The sequence below is a fragment of the Heptranchias perlo genome, chromosome 8, assembly GCF_035084215.1.
Source record: "Heptranchias perlo isolate sHepPer1 chromosome 8, sHepPer1.hap1, whole genome shotgun sequence".
NCBI classification, from domain to species: Eukaryota; Metazoa; Chordata; class Chondrichthyes; order Hexanchiformes; family Hexanchidae; genus Heptranchias; species Heptranchias perlo.
Genome location: NC_090332.1, coordinates 33815274 through 33838939, shown reverse-complemented (window position 1 = coordinate 33838939; position 23666 = coordinate 33815274). Strand labels below are relative to the sequence as shown.

The following is a 23666-nucleotide window of genomic DNA, read 5'->3' as shown; positions in this document are numbered from 1 at the left end:
TAATAACTGTAAATAAAATTTGTTGTATTGTTTCTTTCTCTCTGAAGGGTGTTATAATTTGTATCAACTTATGCAGGAACTGTTGAAGTACCTGTAAAATAGATTATTTAATATCTGTGAATTTTGATTGATTTGCTGAGCAAAAGGCCTATTTTCTAACAGTCTGCTTATTTGATAATTGTTGTATGGTCAACTCAATGAAATCGCTTTGGAACATAAAAGTTGGTTGACTCTTGTACCCAATTAAGGGAGAGGAAGGGTGAGCGACTGTAGAGAAAGAAAAGATAATGTATAAAGAAATACAGAAGTACCCGTTAGAAATGGCTAACTTCATAGTTGAAAGTCACTGTGCCTAACGAATTTCCCTTGTGACAAAATTATATGTAATATTTTTTCTAAGTCTTGGTTATCAGTTTCTCCCAGAGTTGAAAATGCTTGGTGTAAGATTTTGGAGCATCAAATGAGCAATTACAATTGCTGGTTCTGCTCCCTTTTCTGGCTTTTATCCACTTTTCTCTATACTTCCTTGCTTGTTCCTGAATTTATAGCTTCTGCCAAACTTTGTCTGCCTTTTTGCTCACTCTTTCATCCTATTTTAGCTTCAGTTGCGCTCAATGGAGAAATTCAACATCTAGTTAACCTGGTTCAGGAGCCTATAATGTACTTGGAGGTCAGTTACTCATGTTCTAAAAAGAGCCGAACACCTTGAAATTAAGCTCTTTACACATTAATGAACAAATATGTTTTGTATTTGTATTGAATTCTTTTTCCTGTCATTTTAATAGACAATAAAGGAGAGGATGACAAAAGGGAATATGAAGAGGTTAGGAAAGAAGTCAATAAAACAATTAGGAAAGCAAAGAGGAACTATGAGATTAAATTATCAAGGAATATAAAAAGAACTAGTAAATTATCCTACAGACACATAAATAACAAAAAAAAATCAGGATAGGGATAGGGCCACTAAGGGATGCACAAGATACACTCATAGTTAAGGACAGCGAAATGGCAGGAATATTGAATAGTTACTTTGCCTCAGTATTTCCCAGGGAGACTAACAAGGTGGGCATGACATTAGAAGAAAAGATCAAAAAAGATATAAAGACATTTAAAATAGAAAGGGGGAGATAATTGATAAATTAATCAAGCTTAGAGTGGTTAAAATCCCTGGTCCGGATGGATTGCATCCACGTAAATTAAAAGAAGCTAGAGAAGAGATAGCAGAGACTCTATATAAAAATTCATTAGAAAAGAGGACTGGTGGACAGCTAATGTTATTCCTATATTTTAAAAGGGAGATAGAATAAGTCCAGGGAACTATAGACCAATTAGCTTAATGTCGGTGGTCTTTTTACTCAAATAGAAAATTCTAGAAAATAAAAAATTAATAAAAGTAGTCAGCATGGATTTCAGAAGAGAAAGTCATGTTTGACCAACTTTATTGAATTCTTTGAAGAAGTAACAAAGAGTAGACAAGGGTAATGTAGTAGTTGTAATATATTTGGATTTTCAAAAGGCCTTCAATAAGGTACTACGTTGTAGACTCATGACTACGGGCAGAGCATGTGGAGTCAGGGGACAGTTAGCAGGATGGATAGCAAGCTGACTACAAAACAGAAAACATAGAGTAGGGGTTGAGGGTAGCTATTCAGACTGGCAAAAGATGGGAAGTGATGTTCCAGAGGGATCAGTGCTTGGACCACAGTTGTTCACAATTTACATTAACGATTTGGACTTGGGAATCAGCAGTATAATTTTAAAAATTGCGGACGACAACAAATTGCGGGGGGGGATTCTAGTTATTACAAAGGAATAATACATCAAAATGCAAGAAGACATTAATAAACTTGCTGAATGGGGATGTAATTGGCAAATTAATTTCAATATAGAAAAGTGTGAGGTGGTGCATTTTGATAGGAAGAATAAGGAGGCCGCATACTGCTTGGATAATAAGAGTCTAAGTGACATAGAGAAGCAAAGGGATCTCGGGGTACAGATACACAAATCACTAAAAGTAGCGACGCAGGTTAATAAGGCCATAAAAAAGGCAAAGCAAGCACTTGGGTTCATTTCTAGAGGGATACATTTGAAAAGCAGAGAAGTTATGTTAAACTTGTATAGAACCTTGGTTAGACCTCATTTGGAGTAATGTGCACTGGTCTGCTATATTATAAAAAGGATATAGAGGCATTGGAGAAGGTGCAAAAAGGATTTACAAGGATGATGCCAGAACGGAGAAGTTACACTTATTAGAAAAGAGAAGGCTGAGGGGTGACCTGATATAAGAACATAAGAATATAAGAAATAGGAGTAGGCCACATGGTCCCTTGAGCCTTCTCCCCCATTCAATCAGATCATGGCTGATCTTCGACCTCAACTCCACTTTCCCGCCCGATCCCCATGTCCCTTGATTCCCCTAGAGTCCAAAAATCTATCCATCTCAGCCTTGAATATATTCAATGATTCAGCATCCACAGCCCTCGGGTAGGGAATTCCAAAGATTCGTAACCGTCTGAGTGAAGAAATTCCTCCTCGTCTCAGTCTTGAATGGCCGACCCCTTATCCTGCGACGATGCCCCCTAGTTCTAGACTTTCTAGCCAGGGGAAACAATCTCTCAGCATCTACCCTGTCAAGCCCCCTCATAATCTTATGTGTTTCAATGAGATCACCTATCATTCTTCTAAACTCCAGACAGTATAGGCCCATTCTACTCAACCTCACCTCACAGGACAACCCTCTCATCCCAGGAATTAATCTAGTGAACCTTTGTCGCACCGCCTCTAAGGCAAGTGTATCCTTCCTTAGATAAGGAGACCAAAACTGTACGCAGTACTCCAGGTGAGGTCTTACTAAAGCCCTGTACAACCGTAGTAAGACCCCCTTGCAATAAAAGCCAACATGCCATTTGCTTTCCTAATTGCCTGCTGCACCTGCATACCAACTTTTCGTGTTTATTGTACGAGGACACCCAAGTCTCTCTGAACACCAATATTTAATAGTTTCCCACCATTTAAAAAATATTCTGTTTTTCTATTCTTCCTACCAAAATGAAGAACCTCACATTTTCCCACATTATACTCCATCTGCCACCTTCTTGCCCACTCAATTAATCTGTCTATATCCTTTTGCAGACTCTTTGTGTCCTCCTCACAGCTTACTTTCCCACCTAGCTTTATATTGTCAGCAAACTTGGATACATTACACTCTGTCCCTTCATCTAAGTCATTAATATAGATTGTAAATAGCTGAGGCCCAAGCACCGATCTTTGCGGCACCCCACTAGTTATAGCCTGCCAACCTGAAAATGACCTTTTTATCCCTACTCTCTGTTTTCTGTCCTTTAACCAATCCTCTATTCCCAACCCCCAACCCCATGAGCCCTTACCTTGTGTAACAACATTTTTATGTGGCATCTTATCAAATGCCTTTCGAAAATCCAAATATACTACATCCACTGGTTCCCCTTTATCTACCCTGTTAGTTACATCCTCAAAAAACTCTAATAAATCTGTCAAACACTATTTCCCTTTCATAAAACTATGTTGACTTTGCCTAATCATATTATGATTTTCTAAGTGCCCTTTTACCACTTGCTTAATAATGGATTCCAGCATTTTCCCGATGACCGATATCAGGCTAACTGGCCTGTAGTTCCCTGTTTTCTCTCTGCCTCCCTTTTTGAATAGCGGGGTAACATTTGCTACCTTCCAGTCCACTGGGCCCATTCCAGAATCTAGAGAATTTTGGAAGATCGCAGCCAATGCATCCACTATCTCTGCAGCCACCTCTTTTAGAACCCTAGGATGTAGACCATCAGATCCAGGGGATTTGTCAGCTATTAGTCCCATTCGTTTGTCCAGTACTTTTTCTCTAGTGATATTATTTTTTTTAATTCCTCACTCTCATTTACCCATTGGTTCCCCACTATTTCTGATATGCTTTTTGTGTCTTCTACTGTGAAGACAGATACAAAATATTTGTTTAACGCATCTGCCATTTACTGATTTCCCCATTATAATTTCTCCTGTCTCAGCCTTTAAGGAACCAATGTTTACTTTTGCTACTCTCTTCCTTTTTATATACTTGTAGAAGCTCCTACAATCCGTTTTTATATTTCTTGCTAGTTTACTTTCATATTCCATTTTCTCCCTTTTTACCAATTTTTTGGTTGTCCTTTGTTAGTTTCTAAAACTCTCCCAATCCCCAGGCTTATTACTCTTCTTGGCAACATTATAGGCCTCTTCTTTCAATCTAATGCTCTCCTTAATTTCTTTAGTTAGCCACGGGTGGATCACTTTTCCCATGGAGTTTTTATTTCTCAATGGAATGTATATTTGTTGAGAATATTGAAATAGTTCTTTAAATGTTTACCATTGATTTTCAACTGTCAAACCCTTTAATTTATTTTCCCCATCTACTTTTGACAACTCGCCCCTCATACCTATGTAATTGGCTTTATTTAATTTTAAGGCTCTAGTTTCTGACTTAAGTACTTTACTTTCAAACTTAAAGTGAAATTCTATCATATTATGATCACTCTTCCCCAGAGGTTCTTTTACTGAGATTAATAATTTACCCTATTTCATTACATAATGCAAGATCTAAAATAGCCTGTTCCCTGGTTGGTTCCATGACATATTACTCTAGGAAACCATCTCAAATACATTCCATGAAGTCGTCTTCCAAACTACCTTTGCCAATTTGATTTGCCCAGTCTGTATGCAGATTAAAGTCCCCCATGATGACTGCATTTCCTTTGTTACAAGCTCCTATTATTTCATGATTAATACTCTGTCCAACCGTATTGCTGTTAGGGGGCCTATAAACTACTTCCCACCAAGTTTTCTGCCCCTTGTTATTTCTAATTTGCACCCATATTGATTCTACTTCCTGATCTTCCGAGCCAGAATCCTTTCTCACCACTGTCCTTATGTCATCCTTTATTATTAGGGCTACACTCCCTCCTTTTCCATTCTGCCTGCCTTTTCTAAATGTCATGCACCTTGGAATATTTAGTTCCCAACCTTGGTCATTTTGGAACCATGTCTCTGTAATGGCTATTAGGTCAAACCCATTTATCTTTATTTGTGCAATTAATTCATCTATCTTGTAACGAATGCTCCGTGCATTCAGATAAAGAGCATTTAATTTTGTCTTTTTACCATTTTTTCCTGCTTTGACCTTACTTCTTGTACTGTTATTGGTAAACTCTCAGTCCCTTCTTGCCACAATCTGCTTATCTTTACCCAAGTCAATACACTGTTCTATTGTCTTAATTTTTCTCATTAGATTTCTAAATTTCCCCTGACTGAACCCCCCCTCCCATTTTAATTTGAGATAATGAAAGGGTTTGATAGGGTAGACTTAGAGATAGGGTAGACTTGTGGGGAGTTCAAAACTAGAGGTCATCAATGTAAGATAGTCACTAACAAATCCAGTAGGGAATTCAGGAGAAACTTCTTTACCCAAAGATTGGTAAGAACGTGGCAAAAAGCTTTGATTCATTTAAAGGGAAGCTAGATAAACACACGAGGGAGAAAGGAATAGAAGGGTATGCTGATAGGGTTAGATGAAGTAGGGAGGGAGGCTGGCATAGACCACGTGGGCTAAATGGCCTGTTTCTATGGTCGGGATCGGGGGTCTTTGGGGGTTTGGGGATCTGGAGTCATCAGGGGAGGGCCCAGATCGCGGCAGGGGGGGGGTGTGTGTTGGGGAGGTGGGGGTCGCTGCAGGTAGGCTTGTTGGACTTGGGGGAAGCACTCTTGCTCCTCTGGGCCCACAGGCAGTGCGAGAAAGGCATTACCTGCTGTTTCGGGCCTTCCCACCTCCTCTCACATGGCGTGAAGTAAAAGGCCCGGGAATCCCGGCCCCCAGGGATTAAAAATAAAAAAGCTGTAAAAGTGTAGGCCCACAGCCTCCATGAAAGCTTTCAGTGACCGACCCGCCTCCTGAGAGCGGATTGGTTGACAGCCCTTCGTCCCGCCTTCATTAAAAGCGGAAGTGGGTGGGTTGCAGGCGAGTTGGTTTTAGATTTTTAAAACTTTTACTGCCCAGCTGTTCTTCCGGATTAAAATTTAGGTCAAAAGGACACCATGTTGAGTGCTCAGAGAAGTAACAGTGATGACCGGGTTTAAAATAATAGGTTAACGCAGGCTAGAAAAATGGATGGTTTCCTCCTGTTGAACAGGAGATTATCAAGAGGGGCCTGATTCAGGTTTTTAAAAATCTTGAAAGGAAGTAAAACAATTTGCTTTTTTATTTAACTTCAGTTGTAATCCTAGGACTAGAGGATAGCACTGGACATTTGGGATGCCTCATACAAGTCAACAATTTTGAAGGTTTATCCACAGTGTATTAGATATATAAAATACCCTTCCTTTAACAAGGGTTAATGCCTTGTTGATTAACTTCTTTCAAGAAGGAGCTGGATGAACATCCAGTTATGCATGTGATTCAAGGATAAATGTAGGTATAGCTGATCCAAACCTTTATGTAACTCTAGGTTCCAATTCTTTTGGTACCATAGAAACATCATCTATGGGATGTCACTAATCACTGTTGGATAATATTGGATATCCTGGAGTTTTTTTTGTTGCCGGATCTTGCCTGATCAGGAAAAAATCTTTTTTCATTTCCTTGGAAGTATTATTTAGCTATTTTCTCTGATCATTTGCTTACCGTAGAAAATTAAGAGTCCACGACTATACGAATTTTACAAGCTCTTTTCGCTGGCTAATTCTATGTTCCATATAATATGCATGAAGACAGATACACTGCTTTGCACTGATGAGAGTTTATAAGCCCCTTGTAAAATTTTGACTCTTCTTCACCTTAAAAGTGTGTAGATCAAACTATGAGATTTCAAAAGAGAAATGACACAGCCAGAGGCGAGGAGTAAAAGAATGAGATTTTACCAGGACAGCCAAAGGCGCTGATGTGCACAGTTTCTGAACCAAGTCAGAAGTCCCTGCTGGTCAACTTAGCTGTGTTAGTACAAAATCGTGCTGTGTTCCATATTAGATGCTGTTGAAGGTGGGGAAAATATTTGGATTAATTCTGGGAAGAAGGATCACATTTTATAAATAAACCCCAAATACGAAGTGACCAAAACTATCCGGTATCCAAACACAGTTCAGTGGCTAGCACTGCCAAGAGGTTGTGGACAGAAAGATGATGCAAGTGGAGTTTTGAAAATTATTCAGGCTGCAAAGAAAAAACTCCTTATTTTCTGCTGTATCATTTGCCAATATGAAACTCACTTGCAGAAAATGAGACATCAAATTAGAATTCACTTGTAATGATTAGAATTAACCACCTTAACTATTGGAAGTAAACCACTTGACCTATGAAAACAAATTGTTTTCCCATTCTGCACAGGAGGAGGTGGGGGGCAGAAAATGTCAGTGTGCTGAGACTCCATGGAAACCTAAGTTTTCATCTGTAATACTCAAAGTTCTCATTACAGTTTTTTTTAAAAATGCAAAGATTTATTTCGAGGGACAAAAGAATTGACTGCAAGTGAAGTTGTTCACATAGTATTGTATTGGCAAACAAAATCAACATTTTATCAACTTACAAGAACAGCTGACGATAGCAGGAAGTAAATCAATAGCTTGCAACGAAAGGCTAGACAAAAAAAGTTCAACAAAAAGATTTGCTATGCACGATCCAGGTGTGCCCAACGAGAAAACATTGACATGGGCCCATCTAAAAGTGGCTCAAATATTTCATCCTGTGGAATGAGAGCTTTACTGATTCTGGTAAGTTTTTCATTAGTTTACATAGGCATTTCTATTACTTCATGTATAAAATTTGCAATATACATTACATAATCAATAATGTAATGGAAGTCTTTTCAAGTGTTTGTGGTCCAATATCAATTGCTGTTCATAGTCTTTGCAAAATTTTACTGTAATTTAGTGCTTCAGTTTATTTATAGACATATAAAAAAGTTAAACAAAGTCTCCTCCTCATGTCTCCACAGATAATTTGTCCACTCATTTGTCCTTAGAATCAGAACAGTAAGTCTTAAGAGCTTGGAGAAAAATGCCTCTGACCAACATGAGGAATCTGCTATGGTTGAGAATGCATAGAAACAGAAAATATGAAACAAGATCCATGGAGGAACAGATCCTTCACGTTATACTTCAGCAGTCGATTTGTTTGAAGGTAACTTTTGCAGGGCCAACACAGGTAAGGGGGATACAGTGGGCAGGGAGCACAAGGGAGTGCGGTCCCTTCATCACCACAGTTCAGCACAAACAAAGGAAGAATTTATCAGAGGCTAGGTAACTTTTGGAGACGAATATGGATTCAATCACGTTCATAAGGCCATATGTTGCAAACTATTTTGAGCATAAGTTGTAACCGTAGGGGTAATTCTGCACTCACAGCAGGAAGCCATGCCCAAAGGAAACATGCGTAAAAGAATCAGGGCTACAGTGTCTGTACCTTATCTCTGACCCACACTTCCAAAGAATTAAGGCTACAATGTCTGCACCCTATCTCCGACACACGCTGCTATTAAATCTGGGCGACAATGTCTCTACCCTATCTCTGACCCACACTTCCAATGAATCTGAGCTACAATACCTGGACCCTATCTCTGACCCACACTTCCAAAGAATCAAGGCTACAATGTCTGCACCCTATCTCCGACACACGCTTCCATGTAATCTGGGCTACAATGTCTGTACCCTGTCTCTGACCCACACTTCCAAAGTATCATGGCTACATGACTGTACCCTATCTTTGACCCATACTTCCTGTGAATGCAGCTCCTCATAGGGAGAATGACATCATGGAATTAGCTGTGGTATGTCACGTCTTTGGTTTATGTGATAAATGCACTAATGAGACTTCTCGAGGCACACTCTATACCACAATGGGTTATCACCATACAGTTCTCTACAGATTCAGCTAAAGGCCAACTTAAGGCATCATCCAGTGACACTGTGGCTGATGTCCTGCTGCATACTGATGTGGAGGATATCTCCACCAAAACTTCCTTCCAATTCCCTCAGGGGGATAAGTTGTAACCGTAGGGGTAATTCTGTGTATATATACAAAAAATGTGTTGTTACAATCTGACTTTATTTATCTATCTCATAGTTATTTAACTGTGTCTACAGTTCATTTTTTCAATTTGAAGGTTGAATTAATTTGTACAATTAGTACATGATCACTTTCTAAATTGCATTATATGCACTTTTATCTTGTGGATATTCATATGTATGTAAGGTTACTAATTATGTAATAAATACAGTGTCATTTAACTTTGTGTTTATAATTCCAAGATGTTTCCATTTAGCATTTGTTTGCTTTGTTATTTGGAATAAAGGTTTAATGTTGATGTCATTTTTTGTGTCATTACACATAGGTAATATTATTGCACACATCAGTGTTGGCAAATGGGTTGAGTTGCAATGCAAGATTGTTTTTGTGCAGTACCGTTATTTTTTGCAAAACTTTGGTTATCACACTACTTTTAAACAATTCCACATTAAAAAAAACTGTGAAATCCTACTGGCCAGGATTGTTGTGCTACAGTGCAGAACTAATAACTGATAAAGTGCTGTATTGAGGCATCCACCTTGTATTTCTCTTGTTGTAGTTCTCATACTGTTTATGTTGAAACTTTAAACAAGCACACTTACAGTTTTGGTCAGAATAGTTTACAATCCTTGAACGTGTTGTTGTCTTCCAAATCGGTGCCCATCTTTCCTATAAATACCTGTTTGAACATTTCCAATCAGGTTTCTGCCCCTGCCACAGCACCAAAATAATCCTAACGGAAGTCACAAACAATATTCTCTGTGACAACAGTGCATTATCCCTCCTCTACCTCTCTGCATCTTTGACACAGTCGACCACAACATCCTCCTCCAATATCTATCCCCCATGGTCCAGCTCAGTGGGACTACCCTTGCTTAGTTCCACTCTTATCCGCCTGATCGTAGCGAGAGCATCTTCAGCAGTGGCTTCTCTTCCCACCTCTGCACCGTTACCCTCCAGAGTCCCCCAGAGATCAATTTTGGCCACCTCCTCTTCCTCATCTACACGCTGCCCCTTGGTGTCATCATCTGCTGACATGGGGTCAACTTCCATATGTACGCTGACAACACCCAGCTCTATCTCTCCACCACCTGTCCCGATCTCTCCACTGCCTCTGTGTTGTCAGACTGCTTGTCCAACAGCCATTCTTAGATAAGCCACAATTTCCTCCAGCTAAACACTGAGATGACTGAAGCCACCATCTTCAGCCCGTGCCACAAACTCCACACCCTTGCCACTGATTCTATCCCCCTCCCCAGCCACCCTCTCATGCTGAACTAGACTGTTCAAAACCTCGGCATCCTACTAGACCCTGAGCTGAGCTTCCGACCCCATATCCTTTCCATCGCAAAGACCGCCTACTTCCACCTGCATAACTTTGCCCGCCTCCGTCCCTACCTCATCCTTCTGCTGATGAAATCGCCATCCATGCCTTTGTCATCTCCAGATTTGACCACTCCAGTGCCTTCCTGGCTGATCTCCCATTCTCGATCCTCTGTAAACCTCACTTCATCCAAAGCTCAGCTGCCCATATCCTATCTCACATCAAATTCCGTTCCCATCACCCCTGCTGTCACTGACTTCCATTGGCTCCTGGTTTTCCCAGCACCCCAAATCGCCCCTCCCTGTCTCTATAACCTCCTTCAGTCGTACAACCTTCCAGAACTCTCCGTTCCTCTAACTCTGCCCTGTTCTGCAACCCTCCCTCTCTTCACTATTGGCGGTCATGTCTTCAGTCACCTAGGCTCCACACTCTGGAATTCCAGTCAACCCTTTGTGTTTCCACCTCCTTTTCCTTTTAAGACCCTCCTTAAAGCCAAACTCTTTGACCAAACTTTTGGTCATCCCTACTAACATCTCCTTTTTGGGTCAGCATCCATTTTTTGATCACAGCTCTGTGAAACACTTTGGGACACTTTCTAAGTTAAAGGCACTATACAAATGCAAGTTGTTGGAGTTAATGTGCCATAGCTCGGATCTGTACTGTTCCAATTTAAAAGAAATTCTATATTGTATCTTTAATTTGTAGTTATTCCTATAGTCGTAACAATTTTTAAATGGCTTTGTTCACTGTTTCCTGCAAGAGATTTCTGTTGTCTTAGTGACTCAGTTGGGAAACATGGGAACAGGAGTAAGCTATTCAGCTTCTCGAGCCTGTTCCACCATTCAATGAGATCATGGCTGATATGTACCTAAACTCCATTTACCCACCTTTGTTCCATGTCACTTGATACCCTTACCTAACAAAAATCTATTGCTCTCAGTCTTGGAAATTTCAATTGACTGGAAAGAGTTCCAGATTTCCACCAGTCTGTGTGAATAAGTGCTTCCTGATTTCACTCTCTAAATGGCCTAGCTCTGATTTTAATATTATGCCCTCTTGTTCTGGATTCCCTACCAGAGGAAATAGTTTCTCTAGCTACCCTATTGAATCCCTTTATCATTTAGGATTAGTCTGTCTCAGATCCAAGATGGATGGCCTCACACTTCCCCACATTGAATTCCATCTGCCATTGCTTTGCCCACTCACTTAGTCTGTCTATGTCCTTTTATAATTTTCTACTCCCATCTACACAACTTGTGTGCTTCCTAACTAGGTCTGAAAACTTGGATATACAACTCTCTCTTCCCTCATCCAAATCATTAATATATATGGTGAAAAGCTGAGGTCCCAGTACAGAACCCTGGGGAACAACCACATCACATCCAGCCAATCAGAGAACGAACCCATTACCCCAACTCTGTCTCCTACCTCCCAACCAATTACGAACCTGTGTCAGAAGATCACCTCCAGTTCTGTGCGCTCTCATTTTTACTAATAAACTCTTGTGCGGAACTTCATCAAATATCTTCTGGAAGTCCATATAAACAACATCCATAGACGTTCCCCTATCCACCATGCTAGTGACCGCCTCAAAAATTCAACTAGATTAGTCAGGCATGACTTGCCCTTCACAGATCCATGTTGACTCTCTTTGATCAACTGATACTATTGTTTAATATACACACACATCATCTGGTTTGGAATACCAGTAATTTTTTAAACATCAGCTAATCAAATCAAATATCCTTTAAAAGGACGACTTTTAAAATTATAACGGTGGAAATGTGAATGACTGAACCATTTATGATAGATGAAAGCTTTTGTTTACATCAAGGTGTCAGAGCTCTGAGGATCTATAGACTGCGGGCCAGGTGCTTTTATCTGAAAGTTGTCCACCACCTCATCTGATTACCTTTGGCAAGGCATTAATTGGGAATGGAACACCTAGATGAGGTGTGAACTTATAGCCAATCAAGCTAGTGCCATGGGGTCAGTGTGTCTTTGATACTGGTTTTGATTAAGAATTCCATAGCTAGGCTAAAGATGAATTTGACTGCTTCTGCCCATTGCTTTTAGCTCACTGGGTTAAGCCGCATGTCTAAGTCACTGTGGTGAGGTGGAATTCTGTGGAGGACCAGGTATGTTCCACATAAAATGATAAAAGAATGCTAAGAATCTCAATGTTCTGTTACTTTGGCCTGAATTTTCCTTTTTTAAAAAAAAACACCTGTTTTTGGGTAATGCAGAGGCTGTTTGGTAAGTAAAATTGGGCAGAAAGGTCTTTTGCCAAAACTCTGCCCCCTAAAAATGCCTGCTGGCTGTGGCCTTGATCCCCTGCTGGAAGTGCACCCTTCCTCTCCTTGCTACCTGGCAGTTTTTTTTCATCATGGGCGACATGGACATGTTGGGCCGAAGGGCCTGTTTCCATGTTGTAACTTCTATGATTCTATATCTCCTTTTAGCCTCTATATGCATCTATTTATTCTGCTCGATTTTCTTTTGTACTATTAGCCCTAGATTTGTCATATGCCTCTTTCTTTCTAGTTTTGTTTGAATTTTTCTACCATTCAAGGAGCTCCAGCTTTTGCTGTACCTCCTTTAGTTCTTGTGGGAGTATGTCTAGTATGTATCCTAAACATCTCATGTTTGAAAGATTCCCATTGTTAATCCACTGTTTAACCTGCCAATTTTTCTTTCCAATTTATTTGGGCTAGTTACCTTTTTATCTTGTTGATATTTGTGTTGTCTACAATGGAGTATAAGTTGTCTAAGTTGACTGAAGATAAAGATTTTTTTCCCTGAAACTTTAAGTGGGAGGAAGATTATACAAGGTACTGTTGTGTAAGCCTTGGACAGGTATCAAGCTTCCTACCAAACTGGGATTTATTCTTACTGCACCAGTAGAGTGGAAAGAGAACGAGTCAGCATCGACCACGTGTACAGTAAAATTAATCAGAGAAATTTCAAAATCAAATGAGATTTTAGGTTGACAATAAATTGGTTTCACTAAATTGGGCAGTATTTTAGATCCTGGAGTCATTCATTCAAATCCTATTGAAAATTAATTTTGTTTTCTTTGGAGGGGATAACAACATTTTCTTTGAGACGTGGACACATTTTAGCTTCTGGGGATCACTAGAAATCAATCATTTAACCAAGAAATGAATTCCTTAAGAACTAATAGTAATATGGTTGTGCAGTCAGTCCAAGCCTACTAAAGATGCAGAAGTCATGATTTCAGGATCAATAGCAATCCAGTAAAAAATCATCTGCCCTCTTTACTGTCCTTTGTTCTCAATTGTGCTGCATTCATATTGTTTAAATGTGACTGTGTAATGTTCATTATGGTGAGCACTGCCAAGCAAATAAAACGCAAGGTTAAACCTTGAGTAACCGTAGGAATGTGATTTGTTTTTGCTTCAGTCCCTGCCCCGCAATACCTTCAGGGAAATGAGTTTCAATCCTTTGTTGCACAAAACTGAAATGAGAACAAAAGCACTCCTGAAGCACTGGCAGAGTCTAATCAAGTGACAAGCAACCTTACTGTTTTTAGTGTTTACAGTGTAACAAGACCAGGTTTTATGTATTTATATATTGAAAGTGTCATGCCAGATCATTATGCAGATAAAATATATTCCAAACATAAAGCTTTCCTCCTCTTTCCCCCACTTTCTTTTACTCGTTTTATCCTCATGTTGGGGTATGGTTTCACAGTCACTGACAGTCCTAGCAAGCTATTCAACTGTGGCAACATTGCAGCCTCTCCTGATTTGTCCTCACCCCATTTACACACATGCTCATTTTCTAAGAGGTAAGTGACTAGTAATCAGGAACAGACTCGCACTTGCCAATGATTTTTTTTCTCTCCTCTCCGGCCTCTGTCCACCACCTAAACCCAGGACTTCTATTATCAGTCAGGCCCACTCTCTTTGACCAGCAAGCAGATTCAATTGCCTTGATTTTTCACACCAGCCTTGGATCTCAACCTCAAGACATGTCTGGACACTCTATCATTCAGTCTAGCCCGAACTCCCAATCGCCACTTCCCAAACCGCTATTTAAAGATTCCCGTAGACATTTTTGGTTTCTTCTGCATTTTGTGTGTGTAATCTAAGATTATTGTTGCTGTGAACACTCACATATTCGCTGCTGCCCCAGATCTAAACTCTCCAACCCCTCTGTTGGCCACCTCGAGCTCACTGTGCTCCCCTTCATCTCCTGTGTCCCCAGCCTCTGCCACAAGTACTCATACTTCCTCCCCCCACCACCCCCTGTCATCTTCTGCAACAGTCCCTGTCCCTCCCTGTTCCCCACCCCTTTCAGCATACACTCCTGACAATCTTCTCTCCTGCCACCACTCCAAGATTGAGTCCCTCTTAGACAAGGCCTCAGGTTCCCTCTTCTCTACCCTATTGATCCTTTGCTATTCATTGTGGCGCCTGTTGCTATCTCTCCAAGACCAGCAATTCTAATTGCCTCATCTCCTGTTTCTGGCTTGCATCTCACTCAGTTTGCCTGGGGTGAATACGTCTAACCTCATCAATTTCCTTCTTTTTCACTTCCAGTATGAAAGCATGAGACACATGGAGAACCAGCTACCATGCCTTCAGAAGCAATTTGACAATATTTTTTCCAGTTACTAAGGATGGACCATTGTAGATAGGGGTTAGTTTCATCATGCTACCTTGCACTGCCATCAGTCTAGGATGGATCCTTAATTTCACCAAGCCACCAATATTGAAGCAAATTGTCTGGCTTCTTTTGTTGTAACACTTCTTATCTTTAGAATGGCATATGCAATAGTCAAGTGGTCTTTTACTACCTGATAACACTACCTTCAGGTAGACCTTGCAGGATCTAGCAAAGCCTCTGTTGATTGATCTAAGATTCAAAATCAAATCATGATTGAGGTTTTTAGGATTTTGAAAGAAATTGATACCGTAGACAGAGAGAATTTTTTTCCGCTGGTGGGGGAGTTTAGGACAAGGGGACATAACCTTAAAATCAGAGTCAGGTCATTCAGGAGAGAAGTTATGAAACACTTCCACACTTCTACCAACCTTTGCGTGAAGAACTCTCTCCCTCAAAAAGCAATAGCTGTTAGCTCAATTAATAATTTTAAATCTGAGATTGATAGATTTTTGCTAGCCAATGGTATTAAGGGATGTGGAGTCAAGGCTAGTAAATGGAGTTAGGGTACAGATCAGCCATGTTCTCATTGAATGGCGGAACAGGCTCGAGGGTTTGAATGGCCTACTCCTGTTCCTATGTTCCTAAGTTAAAATTGTTTACCAAATGCCTTCCAAAGAGGATGAATTCTGGTGTATCGCCTGTACTGGCATGAAGTGCAGTTCAGATGGCAATGGCCCAGGGGCTCCAAGCGAAGCCACCTGTTTTTCCCAATTGTTCAGCTCTAAATAGACACTTGTGGCAGTCTTTTGGTTTGGTTCAACTGAGGATAAGGCTATGTTATATGGTGTTCAATTCCAAATATCTCTGTTGCTTTGAACACTGCACTTGTGAATAGTGTAACGGTCTGGTACCAGGTAAGTTTGAACAACTTAACTATTGCACACTTAGTGGGGAATATCTCTACCCATTTGGAGAAGAGGGACAATTTTAATTTAATTTAAAAGATGAAAAATCATTGGGAGCACGCCCATGATTTCCTGATTCATGCTTCTGGCTCTGTAAGACTCCACACCTCGTAAACTCAGCCCTAAGAAGCCAACAACTATCAACAATTAACAATTACTTCTTCTGAATTGGGGCAGGGATCTCTCAAAGTTCACCCCAGGTACTTCCATGGAACTGTTGGCTTTCTAGGGACATTAAACCTGTTGCAGCCTAATATGATGGTTTTGAAATCTGGCATAAATAACGAGACTTTAAATAACTACTAACATATTTTTTCTTATCCAGCCAGTAAGCTTATTGGTGCAGCCATAGCATCATTTTCGTGGAAGTGATTCATAACTTTGCGGTGCTGCCTTGATCATATATGGCCTATTCTGCTCGCTGTGATGTGGCTCAACGTCCTCCTCCTTGACCACAAGGACTGTTCCCCATTTTACTGGCTGACCAGCCGACCATATTCATCTGATTAGTCCGATCATCAGATCCTCATCTTGCAGCTGCCCCTTACTCTGGATTGGAGCTGTTAGGTCTTGAGTAGTCTGGATTATTGCCTGCATTGCTTTCTTGGGTAGAAGTTCTAGGGGCTGATTTGCCTGCCCCCCCACTCCCGTCCCCTAGTACACCTGAGGTCTGCTGCGCCTGTCCAGGCCCAAGGATGTTGGTATTTCCTGTCACCCAGCGCAGAATACCTTAGCATTTAATTGTGACCTTTTATTGTTTTCTTTTTGAGAAACTAGTTGAAAGAATTTCTAATATTTAAATCCAAACAACTAAAATTAAAAACAAAGTATCAATTTTTTGTATCTACTCCCTCTCCCTTAATTTAGGCAGTTTATACCAGATGAGTCAATTAATTAATGCATTTAGTGCCTAAATATTACAATAGTTAAGGCTTGTGTAGTTTTTTTAAATGATGCTCCGCTTTGCACCAATAAACAACACTGCTTTCACACAGACTGGAGATACACCACACGGTTCTCCTTTAACTGCTACAATGTCTGATTAACCAACTGTAAGGAATCTTACATTTGTCAACCCCAGTCCATCACCGGCATCTCCACATCATGATTAACCAACTGTCAGTTTTAAACATGCCAAAATGTACTGGCTTAATATTTCTGTTAAATACAAATCTTCTATGTCCAAGCAAACATTTTTAAACTCATCAAAAGTGGGTTCTTTTTTCAACTGGAATAAATGTTCTATCTCATATTAAATGTGTAAATCGTTGAATCTGATGTGTTTTTTTAAACAGTTTGAACATACAGAGATAAAACGAAGCAAACTTAGCCTCGCATGAAGCTATTTTCCATTAATTGTTAAACATGGTAGTCCTCTATATAGATGTGCACTTCTCATTTGGGGTTTGTGTGTGTGTGTGTGTGTGTGTGTGGGGGGGGGATGGGGGGTTGTTGGAATGTTGCTTTCCTTCCTCGAGTTGGACAAGATGATGATTTTCTGCCCCCCTCTCATTGTGAGTTGAAAGCCCATGTTGACAGCACCTGATAATAGGGTCTTCAATGTCTTTAGAATAAACTCCAGACATGGTTATAAAAAAAATGTTTAATAATAAAAGGTAACTCTGCTACAAGTCAGCAACACAGAGCACATAGTCCTTTCGTCACTTTCTCTCCGGATCTTGCCTTGGTGTCAAATTTTGTCCGATTATGTTCCTGTGAAGTGCCTTGGGATGTTTCACTATGTGTTTTTATTGTATCCCTAACTTTCTCCTCTCCTGAGGTGGGAGAAGCTACAATTTCACCTTCTCACATCCGAGTTCCTCGGGATCGTTGCACACTGATTTAGCTCATAATTACCTTCAGATGAGGTAGAAATTCCACATGATTGTTCAGCATCTGATTTTGCTGCTGAACAGTGACTTGGTCAATAGGAGACATTTCCTAGGGAATGAGTGCACTGTCCACCCTATTTCAGCCAACTACCCAGCAATCTGTAAGAGCACTGGTGAATTTACGTTGACTATAGAGCCAGCCTTCCTACTCTGACTGTTAGCATTTTGATAATTTACCCAATAAATCCTACCCCCCCCACCCCAATCTATTTAGCCAGGTTAAGCAGAGGTGGGTTTAATATTGCAGTCTAGTCCACACATATGGTCTGAGAGGCAGTGGAATATTTTGCTATTGAATATGGGCATGTTTGGATGAAATCTCACATTTTCCATCCAGGCTATGTATTAGCTATGATTGAGAGCAGAAAGTTGCTTTCAGACCTCTTCCAAAGCAGATGCTCTCTCTCTGGGTCACATCCAGCCCAAATGTTGGTAATGGCTTCACTGTTAGTTGTGATGTTAGGAAACTCAAAACACACTTGCTCTTTTTTAGTTCCTGTTTTTACACCTTTGTGACATTACTTTTTTTTGTATTCCATGCCGTCCGTCGCTAGATATGTACAAATCAGATTACATAGATGAGAGTTGTTGCTGCCAGAAATTTGGGACTGGGGATTGCATATGAGAATATAAACATTTTAAGACCTATATCACGGTTGTAACATTTGTCCTTTTTGTTCATTCAGCCTCCAGTTCCATCACTGCCAAAATACAAGCCATCCACGTCAATTCCTGAGTGGCTGCGCACGATACAAGGTTACATGAAGCTTCTGCAGTATCTTTTCTACTTTAAACTTTTGAACCAACAATTTAGCAGTGGTACTCATCAGTGTCCGGAAATAAATTAATCTGCAGTATCCATATACAAAGCCTTTTGGGGGAAAATTTGATGTGCATCTGATCTCATTATCTAATCCTAATTCCTCATTCCCATCATAATTTTGGTTCCCACCTCATTTTGATAACTATCATATTATGTATTATTGCTGATATTATTGACCTTTTTAGCTGGGGTTCTTTTAATCACTGATAATTAATAACATTGACACGCTCAAAATGACACTGAACAATGAAATTGTGGTCTTTCTTAAGTAAATATTCTACAAGTCTGTGTAACTGAGAATATCTGCTAAGAGACCATCTAATATTTTTTAAATATTTTTTTCCCCTTACCCTTCCTTTCTTAAAGTATACAGTCAAAAATGATAGAATTGGTGTAGAAAATGTGTATGAAACGTTACTCCTTGTTCATTGCTATGGTCTTTCTTAACTGTGCAGTCTATTTCTCTTTGAGCCAATGATGGACACTGTTCATGGATACAATAAACATAATGCATTAACTATACAGCTCGATTTTTAGGAACAACATAAAAAGCCTGTTATAAAGGAGTTATTTTAAAATAGTTATCAATTATTGTGTAAACATAAAAAAGTATAAATACCTTGTAGCAAAGCGCATTTGTTGGAGGGGATCTAACGCATTTTAGACGGTTCGATGATTGATTACGAAGGTCCAAAAACCTTTTTTTTTGCCTGTTTGTTCTTGAGTGGTTGTCCAAAATCAGCATAGGTCATGTATACCCATGTGATTTGAGCCTTGACCATCCATTTCTATATTTAAAGCACCAGTGTTATTGATAACCAGTAGCTGATAAAATACATTTTTGATGTGCTATTTCCTAAAGACTAAAGGAAGGATGTGATTGAGTTGCTACTTAAAGCCTTTAGTATTTCACAACCAGCTGGATTTGGTATACATTATTTACTGGGTACCTTATTAAATAAACAGGTTACTTAGGCACCAGTTTGTTAATAAATTCAACTGGTTAATGGTAGAAGAAAGAAAAACATCTTGATGTGTTTAGTGTTCTTATTTACAAGCTTCTACTGATTGTTCAGTTTTTTTATTTGCTCATTTCATTTTCTGTTTCAAATGGATTTTGTTTTTATTCATAATGGAATGGAAAGTCAATTTTGATTTTTTTTTCTTAACTTGTTAATCACAAAAATTCCTGTCCTTTCTTCCTCTCTTCCATGGTCTCCCAAAAGCAGTCCTTTGTACAGCTTCCTTCAGTCTAGAGCACAGGGAGAACAACTAAAGATTTTAGTCAGTGCTGATGGATGAGCTGGACTGTATTAGGTTATTTGATCATTTACTTCATCCCAGTTTAAGCCTCTGTTGTCAAGGGATCCTGCTCAGTATTCAGCATTCAACAAAGCTCATAGTAAGTAAGCTAGGAGATTTGAGTGTCAGAATGGTCTGGGAGTTAAAGCTACAGTACAGAAATGAGCTACCATTACAGGCTGTATTTTAGTATACAGTTTGTAGCTACATAATTGTTTTTTATAGTAAAAATGCATTCAGTGCTGGACAAATCATGACAGATTTCCATGATCTTTGACCTTTTTTTTTCTCAAATCCCAATCCTGACAATCATGATCTAGGGCAGCTATTGTACTTTTGTTTCAAATTCACTTTTTGTTTGTATTGCAAAGGACACTCTTTTCAATTGAATTCATGGCTTGCTTAAAATTGACTTCATTTAAAGACTATATTTGCTATTCTGCAATCTGTGGAATGGTTTTTGATGAAACAACGATAAAAGAAGCCCAAATAATATCTGGTGTTGTTTCTTTGAGTTCTGTCTCTAAAGGAAAAACGCTGTTACAACTAGTCTCAATCGACAACATTTCCTTAGCTTAATAAATGACAGATACAATCACACTGGAACTCAGTTCTTTGAGATTAAGAAAATGAGACCTTTGAGTTGGTAAGTAACAATTTTGCCCTGCTGGGAAGTCTAATCACATTTCAATGCAATTTGGGGCTTGACAAAAGTCTCAGAGAATACTTACGATGTTTAACATTTATTTTTACTTGTGTAAAAATGGTATTGTTGTGTTGGAATTGTAAAAGATTATAAACCCCTTTCACTTACTATACTGCAGAAGTTAGGATGACAGTAGATGCTCAGTAAATAGATTTCTGTACAAAATGTTCTCTTTGGATTTCAGTGTTGTGACTTGTGTTCAGATGGACTTTCACTTTTTAACAGTAATTTGTTTTCTAGGGCACAGGCAGCAAAACAATGATGGAATTGAGCACAAGCTTTCATACATAAATTGCCATGGTGCCACTGGTTTTGTGTATGTCCAACTCTTTTGGCATGTTCTTATCTTGTCTAAAGTTGTCTTTTTTTTTTACAAATACTTGGCCAAATGGAGAAGAAATCTACAATAACTGTGGAAAAAATAAATCCAGATTAAAATTTGTTTTGAATAAATATAGCTTATATACTTTTTAATTATTAATTATTTTGAAGACAGAAAACTGAAAGAGGTGGTTTTGTATTTTAAAATGGGTCTGCAGTTTGTGGATGATATGCAATTATATAATACAAGTTGATGTACCATGGCGTTGCGCACAGAGTCGAGACCAAATGTAGTCTTCAGGTGCAGCAGGTTAGAGGGCGAGGCATAATTGGGGCAGGGCATGCAATTGTAATCCAGTCCTCATTTTAAAGTCATGCATTCTGTGCTTATTTTCATATAATACTTTGATTGATTTGATATTTTATAGCTAAATTAGAAAACTTGCAGCTATTTAGGAAGTAGAGTTGTTGGGATCATTGGATCAGGCTGAGAACCTGGCTACTGGAAAACCAAAGTGCTACAGAACCACCAGTGGCCAGTTCACATGGGCAGTTTTCATTATCAATATGGACATAAGAATTTATAATGTATAACAAATATATGACAACTGAGAGTAAGGTTTTGTGGACAGGAAGTGTGTGCAGATATAAGATCTTTTAATATATTACTGGTTGATCTCGGTGGCGTTGCACACGGTAACTCTTATCTATCTCTGCTGCCTTTATGTTATGGTTTATCTCCGTTTCTCCTTTTTCTGTTTCTGTCTCTTTTCTCTTCAGCTTATCTCTCTGTAACTCTTTTTGCTTCAAATAAAACATTTGAAATTTTTCCTCAAGGTTTTCTTCAAATAATTTTGAAAAACAACTAAGCAGAACTTGCTAGAATCTAAAGAAAAATATTCTACCAGTACTGCTGACACATCACTACTGATACATCCTGGCAAATTGAGTACACTGCACATGCTCAGACTGCACAATTTAACAGCATCACAGCTCTGAGCAAAAATATTGGGCCCGATGTTACCAGGGCTGTGGGTTCTCGGTGGGGGGGGGCTATCGGGCGCGTGGGTAACGCGCCCAGTGAAATTAGTCAGTTTCCCGCACGATTGTAGCATCCAATCCACTAATTGGGTGCACTTACCTGGTCCTCCGGGTTCCCCACTGCTGATCTGCGCGTCGGGCGGGCTGCGCATGCGCAGTACGATCTGTCAGCTGGAGGCGCTCTATTTAAAGGGGCAGTCCTCCACTGACAGATGATGCAACAAATAGCAAAAATTACAGCATGGAGCAGCCCAGGGGGGAAGGCTGCTCCCAGTTTAATGATGCCTCACTCCAGGTATCAATACATGGGGTGAGGAGGAGGGGGAGGACAGAGATCTTCCTCCTGGCGTGTGGGAGGAAGCGGCCTGCCTCTGCCACCAGGAAGGCCTGGCTCGAGGTGGCAGAGGAGGTCACCAGCGCAACCAACATATCGCCCACCTGTATACAGTGCAGGAGGCGCTCCAATGACCTCAGTAGGTCAGCCAAAGTGAGTACACGTAGTCTTTCCCCTACACTCCGTCTGCCACATCACTGCCCCCACCCCACATCTCCTTCAGCACTGCCAACATAACTCTGTCACATCACCCCTCATACCCACTCAAACCTCATCCTCATCTTACCTGCACCTACTCACCTCACCAGTACTCATCCCGCCACTACCACTCAACCCAATCCTCATACAATCTCATGGCTCTATCTCATACTCACCCTCTCGTGCATCTCTTTCATGGCCAGCCTCACTCAACCTGCCACTACCTGCCACTACCTGTGCTGCAGCCACAGGGCATGCATCACATATGTGCAGTAGGAAACGTAAGGCAATTCGTGTTGTGAGCATGAAGGGGATGCACAAGGGTGTTTGAGGGTTTGTCATGGGTGTTACTTATATTGAATTTCTGAACAACTCAAATTACATATTATATTGGCACCACTACTGCCATGTCTTCGCGAATCCTGTCTGGTTTGTGCAATAGTGCCCGCTCCTGAGGATCACTATGAGGACCCGCAACTGATGCCACCCATTGTGTCACTGCAGAGTGGGTGTAGCTGTATTTGCAGGGCTCTTTTGCGCAGACGACTGAGAGACATCGGTGATGTCCCCGGTTGGACCCTGGAAGGATGCGGAGGAGAAGTTGTTGAGGGCAGTGGTGACTTTGACAGCGACAGGTAAGAAGATGGTGCTCGGGCCAGCCAGGAGCAGCTCAGCATGAAGGAGGCTGCAGATGTCCACGACTACATGTCGAGTGCCTCTGAGCCTCCGTGTGCACTGCTGCTCAGAGAGGTCCAGGAGACTGGGCCTCGGTCTGTGGACCCTGTGGCGAGGGTAGTGCCCTCTGCGACGCATCTCTCTCTGCGGTAGCCCTCCCTCCTGCTGTGCAGGTGGATGTGTCACAGCACTCTGTTGTGGAGCTCCACGTGTCAGAGGTGGACGGCGTGGATGGCGAGGCTGGTGAGGCTGGTGATGCTGTTCGCCCTCCGAGGAGGTCATGACTGCAGCTACGGCGGCCCCCATCCGGAAGATGTACATCTGAGGGGGTCCGCAAGGTAGGTACATGTCTCCGGACCCCGGGGTAAGTGTGCAGGTTGGTGACTTTGACTGTCAGG

General features: G+C 40.5%; 1 protein-coding gene across 1 annotated transcript in view; it reads left to right on the top strand.

Moving 5' to 3' along the window:
• vash2 (vasohibin 2) overlaps positions 1-23666 on the top strand; it is a 133193-nt gene that overhangs the window by 3172 nt on the left and 106355 nt on the right. The window contains exons 2-3 of the mRNA XM_067988931.1: positions 18555-18643; positions 20583-20639. Coding sequence (XP_067845032.1) covers positions 18555-18643; positions 20583-20639 — 146 coding nt within the window. The remainder of the gene's footprint in view (positions 1-18554; positions 18644-20582; positions 20640-23666) is intronic.